An 8,953-nucleotide genomic window follows, 5' to 3' on the forward strand; every position below is an offset into this window, starting at 1 on the left:
TCCTCCTCATCGTTGAGGAGGATTCCCAATAACCAGTCTTCCTCGTCGTCCTCATACTGGGGTTGCATACCAATGACCATCTGGTGGTCACCAGTGTAATGGGCGAGCGTCAGGTCGAGGGCGAGAGCGAGAAGCTGAGCGGAGTGCGGACACAGACAGATGAGAAACAGAGGGCCAAGGGGCCTCGAAACGGCGTTGGTTCAGCAGGAATACAAGGTCGGCGGCTACAAGACTATATACGAAGGTCCGTGCGCAGGTACGTCGGGCTACGGAACACGAGAGGAAGTACATGAAAGGTAAGTACGACACCACTATCTAAGATTGGCCATGAGGATCATGTGACAGACGCGTCGCGTCCGTTACATTACCTCCTCCTCAAGGGAGAGCACGACATCAAGAGCGCGATCCCTAGCATATGAGCAATCGACGTTCAGGATGTGCGACCACAAACCCACGCAACCCCTGGCCATTCCATCTAGGCAATCATGCATCTGGGCGTGGCGGCGGTCATGAGACGCGTCCGGAACGGAGCGTTGTCTGCGACGGCGGCGTGTACAAGACACGAGGATTGACGCGGATGGGACGCGGAGACGGGGCGCGTGGAGCAGCGCGAGGGACAGCAGCGCTGCGGCGGCGGGCAGGTGCAGAGGGTGTGGAGGCAGCGGTAGGAGCAGAGGATGCCGGAGGTGCGGAGGATGCCGGAGGTGCGGAGGATGCCGGAGCGGAAGACGCGGGAGCAGCGGAGGATGCAGGAAGTGCAGAGGGCGGAGCGGCGTCGGGGACCTGTAGAGCAGAAGGAGAAGAATCATCAGTAGCTTCAAACGCGGAGTGGGCATCATGATGTAGCAAGGGTAAAGGAGGGTGAGGAGCGCGAGGATGACGGCGATGAAATCGCTCGATCATCTCGTTGGCAGTAGTAGGGATATTGGAAAGAGGAACCCAGGAGTCCTCATCGGAGGACAGTCCTTTCCAGCGCACGAGATACTCGTAGCGTTGGCCGAGCCTACGAGCATCGACGATGGAATGGACTTCACGAGGAGGTGAGTCGTCCGGGTCAAGGGTGAAGGGAAGAGGAAGGATGTTGGTCGAGGAATGAGCGTGATGGGGTTCCAGGAGGGAAACGTGGAAGACAGGATGGAGGTGAGAGAGGTAGGAAGGGAGACGAAGCTTGTATACGGTATCAGAGATGGCACGGTCAATGGGAAAGGGGCCCAGCCGATGGTGGTCGAGCTTGTCAGATGGACATGTGGTCTTGATGTGACGACGGAGCAGCCAGACGAGCTGTCCAGGCTCGTACTGGGGGCTATCTTGAACACGCTGGTTGTAGTAGCGGGCTTGTCGCTGCTGAGCCATCTTGAGCTGCGCACGCAACTCGTCATGAAGGCGTGCAAGTCACGCAACGAGGTCAGCTGAAGCAGGGACGGTGGAGTTGTCAGAGATGCGAGGGTTAAAGGAGGGATGGTAGGCATAGTTGGAGAAGAAGGGCAACTGCCTGGTCGACTCGCTCGCGAGGTTGTTGAATGAGAACTCGGCAAGCGGGAGGTAGTCGACCCAGTCATCTTGCTGGTAGGAGACATAACCGCGGAGGTATGTCTCAAGCATCTGGTTGGTACGCTCTGTGAGGCCGTTGGTCTGAGGATGATAAGCTGTGGAGTGACGGAGTTCAGTACCAACAAGCGACATAAATTCTTTCCAAAAGTTAGAAACAAAAGTCGAACCGCGATCCGAGACTATGGAGTCTAGAAGTCCGTGGTAGCGGAAGATGCGGTCGAGGTAGAGCCAGGCGAGGCCCTGCGCATCTATCGCTTCATTGCAAGGGATGAAGTGTGCATAGCACAGCCGGTCACAGACGACAAGGATCGAGTCGTAACGGTGCGACTTGGGGAGCTTCACAATGAAATCCATTGAGACGGACTTCCAGGGCCGGTTGGGGATATCGAGGGGCTGGAGCAAGCCATAGGGCTTGTGTCAGAGGTTCTTGGTGCGGTTGCACGTGTCGCAAGCCTTGACGTAGTTGCAGACAAATGTGACTATGCCGGGCCACGAGTAATCGCGCTGGAGCAAGTCGAGAGTGCGAGCACGACCTGGGTGGCCTGCAGCGACTGCGTCATGTCGTGAATGGACGATGTCTGGCCGGAGCGACGGTGGAACGTAGAGGCGGTCCTTGTGGAAAACGAGGTTGCCTTCTAGCTTGAAGTCGGGGTCGTCATGAGCGACAGCCTCACGCCAAACAGTGTCAGCTCCAATCACATCGTTAAAACGTGACTGAAGGTCTGAACTGTCAGCGGTGAGTGTTGTAAATGCTGAAATCTTGAGGGGAGCAGACGAAGCGTCTGAAGACCTAGAGAGACGTTCTGTGTGCAGGGGAGTCAGCAAAACTTTTTGATTTTCGAGGAGGACGTCATCCCCCTCTCGAGGCGCGAAGTCGCGACGCCTCGAGGGTGCATCAGCAGGGTTCTTGAGCCCTGGCGCGTAGTCAAGACGAAAGTTGAACTCAGAAAGGAACATAGACCATCGCGCTTGGCGACGGTTAAGAACACGAGAAGACATGAAATACTCAAGATTTCTGTGATCGGAGACCACAGCAACCAGGACGTCCGTGCCAATGACCCAGGCGCGCATGTCACGGAAGGACTCGACGATGGCGAGGAGCTCCTTGTCGTATACTTCATAGTTGATCTCAGCAGGCGAGAGCTTGCGAGAGAAGTATGCAACGGGATGAAGGAAACTGTTAGGGTCTGGCTGGTGAAGGACACCGGCAATGGCGAAGTCGGAGGCATCAGTGACAAGGGTGCAGGGGAGTGAAGGGTCGTAGTGCCGGAGGACAGGCTGCGACAGGAACGCGAGCTTGAGCAAGTCGAATGCGCTAGCAGCCTCAGGCGTGAGGATGAAGGGGCCAGCCTTGGCTGTCTTCTTGGTGAGCGCATTGAGCGGCACAACGATGCGCGCGTAGTTGTCGATAAACCTGCGATAGAAGTTAGTAAACCCAAGGAAGGACTGTACATCCTTGATGGATGCTGGCGCAGGCCAGTCAGCAACAGTCTCAAGCTTGCGAGGGTGCATCTTGATGCCGTCGGAGCCGAGCAGGTAGCCAAGGTATTCGACCTCAGACTGGTCGAAAGTGCACTTGCTCGCATTGGCGAATAGACCAGCATCGCGCAGCCGCTCAAGGACGAGACGGACATAATGATCGTGCTCTTCCTGTGAATGCGAAAAGATTAGAACATCATCAATGTAGACGACGCATACGACGTCCAAAAGGTCACCCAGCGTGTCTTGAATGAAAGCCTGAAAAATGCCAGGAGCGTTAGTAAGACCAAAGGGCATGACGGTATACTCAAAGAGGCCAAGATGGGTGCGGAATGCTGTCTTCCACTTGTTGCCCTCGCGTATGCGGATGAGGTTGAAGGCGTTCTTCAGGTCGAGCACTGAGAACACCTTGCAGCCTTGTACGCGGTCAAGGAGATCGTCGATGAGAGGCAGCGGATACCGGTTCTTCTTGGTGATAGCGTTGAGACCGCGATAGTCAACGCAGACATCAGGAAAAACCTCCCTTACTAACCGGCTCTAATTGGTCATAATTATGGGTTTTAGAAGGGATTATCGAATTATACTAATACACGAGGTCCCTTTATAATGAGAGCCGTTATACGGGCATTAGTGTGCGATTAGACAGAACCAACGGAGCCGTTATTCACATTGGTTTTCGTGGCAAGAGGAGTTGTTAGAGGAGAGAAAATGCACTATATTGTCGTCTATCAAATGGTACATCGAGCAAGATACATGAGGCATCCTAACTACGCTACGGTAACCCTCCCAGCATGTAGTGTGGCATGGCACTCGTCAACGACTACATCGCTGCCGCTGTGTCATCCTGTGATATGTATGAACACCATGTCGTCGAACATATTATACGAGCAGAGAGTACTCACATTCAAGAGGGTTCCCCTATGATAGAGCGTAGAGACGAGCGAGCATGACACTGACACTTGCAGCATATCTGGCGGGTATGGAAGTGAGGAGTACTTACTAGATCTACCGGCGAAAGAACCACATTTCGTCGTCCAATCCTAGACATGGAGCCTGAGACTTGAGTTCCGACAAGCTACGCAGAGATCCTCCAAGTCAACAGAGAGCAAAGAGCTGGCGGAAAGCAGAACACAGCTGACAGCGAGCCCAGAAGCCTACAGAACCCAGCTGAGAGTCAGATAACAGGCCTCAAGAAGAGCTCGCAGTCATATCGGAAGAGGAACAGAGGTGGCCACAGAACGTGTGGAAGAAATTTGGTAGGCGCTTCCTATCCGGGCGCCCTCCACCAATTTAGGGCAGGTCAGAATCTCCATCCCGATGACTTGGGCTTATGGTACAGGACCTCCCAATGTACGACCCACACCTCGTACGCGACTTCCTGTGGAAATTCCAGACTACATATTACATGTCTGGGTAATCTCTCATCGTGGTAACATTTCCCTGCCTCACAAACAGGAAAAGTCGACACGCCGGTCACTTAGTTGGCATTAGTAGTATTATCTCGGCTTGCGTACTAATTTATCACTCATTAGGATGGGAGGTTTTTCCTGATGGAGTCGAAGCTCGCCAGACTTCTTGCGCACGAAAAGCACGGGCGAAGCAGCAGCTGAGGAAGACCTGCAGATGAAGCCTTTGCGAAGGTTAGTCTCAACATAATTGAACAGGACCTCACGCTCTTGCTGCGATAGGTGGTAGAGTGGGCCGAAGGGCGGCGACTTCCCATCCTCGAGCTCAATTGCGGCGTCAAAACCAGGTCGATGAGGAGGGAGCTGGTCGACCTCGACCGGCGAGAAGACTGACGCAAGGTCATGGTACTTCTCTGGAACATGCTGGAGGAAGTCATCGGCCGGTGGAGGCTTGGGCGGAGGTGCAGTGGGTGGAGAGGAGTCAGAAGGCAGTGAAGATGACTCTGTGGCAGTCAACGGCGTGCTTCCAAAGGTTGCAGCCGCGACAGAGTAGCCGCGAGAGCCTTCGGGGTGGTACCAGAGAGCAGTGCATGGGTTGTTACACGCAAACTTGCGGAAGCGGGCGGAGTTGATGAACTTGACATTGAGGGACGGGGTCGGAGTCGGGTCGCACTCTGTCTGACCGCAGCCAGGATGAGATGCGCCGGTGGAGGTTGCAGAGACATGCTCGGGCTGACCGCGGCCAGGTTGAGACGTGCTCGCAGAGGACGGGAATCTGGGTCGGAGAATGCTGTGAGTAGTAACAGCGCTCAGCCCGGTCTGACCGCAGCCAGGTTGGGACATGAGACGCGGCAAGTACCAGGGCGAAACAGACGAGAACAGGAACGAGATATGATGGGGAGCAGGGAGGCAGGACGAGTGATCAGTTCGTACAATGCCATCCGGGAGAGCGGGCTGGAGGGTCTTGCCGCGGGGGCCAAGACCAAGTCCAATGTGCGTAGCAGCACAGGACAACAGAGACGAGGAGGGCGACAGCGGTCACACTAGACCATAGCCGTGGCCAAAAACCGAGACAGGAGCATGCGGATTAATTTCACAGCAGGAAAAGGCAAGCTTACGCTTGGCCCAATCCACAGACGGGTTGTGGCGAGTGAGCCAGTCTAAGCCAAGAATAACAGGATATGGGACAGAGACGAGACCGAGAGACATAAATTCAGAGTGTTCATTAACAGAAAGAGACGTGACAACGTCGTGAGTGACCAAACCCGTCGCGATCGGGCGGTCATCAACTGTGTGAATTGGAACTGGCACATCCTTGAGACGGCGGGGAAGGTGATGCCTGTCGGCAAAAGACTGAGATATGCAAGATGCAGTTGCACCGCTGTCGACGAGCGCAAAAGTCCGAATGGATTTTCTGTTTTTAAAGTGGAGTGTGATGGGGATGAACAAATGGTCCGATGACTCTTGCGAGCCGTGGACGTGCGAAGAGAGACGGTAATGTGGGGCACCAGCAGGCGCAGGTATCCACATGCCGTTGTTTAAACGGACGTGCAACGGAGCCCCCGGCGCAGGGGCCTGAATCCCTGTAGATGCTGAGAGCTCCGGGGACTTAGTTGTGGAGCTCTCGGCTAGGCTTTTCCCTGAGGAGCAGCCTTAGCGCGAGCATGCACGGCTTCATTGGCCTGACACGTCGGACACTCAAGACGGCGGTGTCCAGGCTTGCCGCAATAAAGACACAAATTGTTGTCCATGCGTCGCTGACGCTCGACCTGAGAGATCGGGCCGTGATGCATGGCATTGATCTCCATCAGGACGACATCATTCGAGATGCCTGCAGGAGGAGCAGGAGGAGCAGGCGCAGGCGCAGGGTTGGGAACATGGGTGCGCGTCGTGCCAGAACGCTCGGAATGACAAGAACTGGACAAAGCGGATGACTTACCTTTGCGACCCTTGACACTATCCTCCCATGCGCGAAGGCGATTGTCAGTGTTGATGACCTTCGGAATCCAAGCTTGCAGCGTTGAAGGATGCGTCTCGCGGATCAGCTCGCGCTGGAGCTCAGGCTTGAGGCCGTTGTCAAAACGCTGGATCTTGAGGTTCTCGTTGGTCCAATTGAGGTACGAAAGGTATTCCTGAAAAGTGTTAGCATAGGCGGCAGCGGTTCCATGCTGCTCCAAAGCCTCGAGCTTCGCGCGGTACTTGCGGGGAAGGTCTTGCTCTTTGAAGCGTGCGATAAACACGTCGACGAAGCCGGCGTAGTTCCAGAGTAGCATGGGCTGCGAGATCTCGATGGAGTGGAGCCAGAGCTTGGGTGCGCCATCGTTGAGATAATAGGCCATATACTTAACCTTCTGAGAGTCATTCTGGAAGGCGTCGCCTTGAAGGGCAATCGCGGTGTTGATGTCATCGAGGAAAGGGCGAACTTGTGAGGACTGCCCATTGAACTTGCGAGGTTCTTGAAGCTTGATCGACGGCGCGCGAGCAGGGTGAGCAGCGCTGACATTCATTGGCTGACCCACGGGTGGTTGAGGCTGCGCGCGAAGACACGCGAGCTCCTCACGGGTCTCGCGAAGCTGATCCTCCAGGTCTCCAAGCAGGCTTGCTTGACGCTCTTGGAAGTGTTGTTGCTCTTGCGTGCTGTTTCCGACGGCGATGACAGCGTGGAAGAGCTTGCGCATAACATCGCCGGTGGTGGGGTCATCGTGAACGGAGTGAGGACTGGGGTCTGAGACTGGGGGGTTTGGGTACTGGAAATCGAGCCCGGGTTGTTGAGAGTCGATGGGTTGGTCGGATTGCGATGAGGGTTGGGGATAAGGGGAGTTGATGGAGCTCCAGGCTCCTGTCGAGAACGCATCAGATCCTTCCATGGCGTGGGTGAAAGGCGGGGGAAAAACAAAAGGACAGGTGACGAGGGACGAAGCTTATGCTGGGAACGAGGAACAGAGCGCTCTGAAAGGTTTGGGCTGAACCAAACTGTAACGGGCGAGCATCAGGTCGAGGGCGAGAGCGAGAAGCTGAGCGGAGCGCGGACACAGACAGATGAGAAACAGAGGGCCGAGGGGCCTCGAAACGGCATTGGTTCAGCAGGAATACAAGGTCGGCGGCTACAAGACTATATACGAAGGTCCGTGTGCAGGAACGCGAGAGGAAGTACATGAAAGGTAAGTACAACACCACTATCTAAGATTGGCCATGAGGATCATGTGACGGACGTGTCGCGTCCGTTACAACCAGTCTCGATGACTAAATTGGAGAGGTCGTCAGCCCAAATCTCCTGATCATCAAAATTGTATGGTTGACCAGGCCCCCGCAACAGATACACTTCCTGCTCGGATTCACCCGAGCGAAGAGTGTCACTCTCGCTGAGAGTATCGGTGCACAGAGTTGTAGTCGTACCTTCTGATAGAAGAGACATGGTCTTGTCGAAGGGGAGGATGGCAAATGCTGTGTCTGGCCGTGCGGGGCCATGATCGACAACAGGCTAACTGGAAGGAGAGTAGAAGAGATCTGAAATGATCGAAACTTCATTCGAGGTGACATCCTCATCAGAGGGTCCTTGCACGTAGAGCTTGAAGTGTACGTCGGAGAAGTCGGAAGGGGGTGTAGGAGGTCAGGAAATAGTATACAAGTGGGCATTCCCAACTTCCTGGTTGCGTATGAGGACAGGATGATCTTCATGTGTTATCATGTTCCGGATGCAAGGCTGGGTGTCCTCCTCATTCCTGAATGTCCGCATGACACTGTGACTTAGTGTCAGTCATACTTCGTGTGCAACACTTTCAGCCATGCAGCGAGGGATGGGTGGAAAGTGGACAGTGAATGTCCTGCCTGCGCGAATGAAGGTGGCGCACACAACGTGGGTGGGGAGGGGGGAGGGGAAGATAGAGAGGCTACAGATATCATACCCACAACCAGCATAGGTATGCATGGGTACAGACTTGAGCTTGGGCTGGCCGTCAGAGCCGAAATGGACAGCCATGATGAAACGGACCTGTAAATCATTGGTCAAGCAACAAGAATGTGAGTGAGGAAGCTTACTGTGTGGACCATGGTGGTGGAGGATGATGAACGAAAGCAAGAGCCATGTGCAAAGATGATTTGTGTGCGCAAGTGCGCAGAAGATTTGCTTTGCACAGCCATGAGTATGAGCAGATACTCAGCAAGTGAAGCACATGCAGGAGGAAAGGTAGAATGTAGTACGCTAGAGTGGTGTTGTGGGGAAAGTCCAGTTGTGGACTGAAGTTTTGATCATCGGAGGTGCATCGGGAAAAAGACATCTAAGCCTGAGCGTCTCTGAGTTGCTCTAGAGCGCCCCAAAGCGCCCCAGGCTTCTCAGAGCGCCAGAGCTATCAGGTTTGCCTGTGCAGCTCTGAGGCCAAGGTTTCTGAGCGTGCCAGCTCTCAGGTTTGCCTGCTCAGCTCTGGGCAGCTCTGAGAGCTGATCAGGCTTGGCCAGAGTGTGCTCTATGCAGTATCAATTTGGCTGACCAGTTTGCGGTTTCACTCATAGGCAAGTAG

General features: G+C 54.7%; 3 protein-coding genes across 3 annotated transcripts; all 3 read right to left on the reverse strand.

Annotated features, from left to right (window-relative positions):
- Positions 1 to 507: 507 nt before the first annotated feature.
- On the reverse strand, positions 508 to 1,353 carry L226DRAFT_474067 (uncharacterized protein; the record flags this gene model as incomplete). Its single annotated transcript, XM_067676555.1, has 1 exon — positions 508 to 1,353. One exon carries the CDS (start codon positions 1,351 to 1,353, stop codon positions 508 to 510), a length of 846 nt encoding a protein of 281 aa, XP_067528589.1.
- Positions 1,354 to 1,968: 615 nt separating this feature from the next.
- Positions 1,969 to 2,550, reverse strand: L226DRAFT_474052 (uncharacterized protein; the record flags this gene model as incomplete). Its single annotated transcript, XM_067676552.1, has 1 exon — positions 1,969 to 2,550. The coding sequence occupies one exon, from the start codon at positions 2,548 to 2,550 to the stop codon at positions 1,969 to 1,971; it is 582 nt and encodes a 193-aa protein (XP_067528590.1).
- An 864-nt stretch (positions 2,551 to 3,414) lies between these two features.
- On the reverse strand, positions 3,415 to 5,279 carry L226DRAFT_474058 (DNA/RNA polymerase; the record flags this gene model as incomplete). The annotated part of the gene is made up of 2 exons (XM_067676553.1): positions 3,415 to 3,553; positions 4,603 to 5,279. Coding segments are annotated over 2 exons (816 nt in total), but the record flags the coding sequence as incomplete, so codon positions are not given.
- Positions 5,280 to 8,953: the final 3,674 nt, after the last annotated feature.

Source organism: Lentinus tigrinus (genome assembly GCF_003813185.1).
Source record: "Lentinus tigrinus ALCF2SS1-7 unplaced genomic scaffold L226scaffold_77, whole genome shotgun sequence".
Classification (NCBI taxonomy): Eukaryota; Fungi; Basidiomycota; class Agaricomycetes; order Polyporales; family Polyporaceae; genus Lentinus; species Lentinus tigrinus.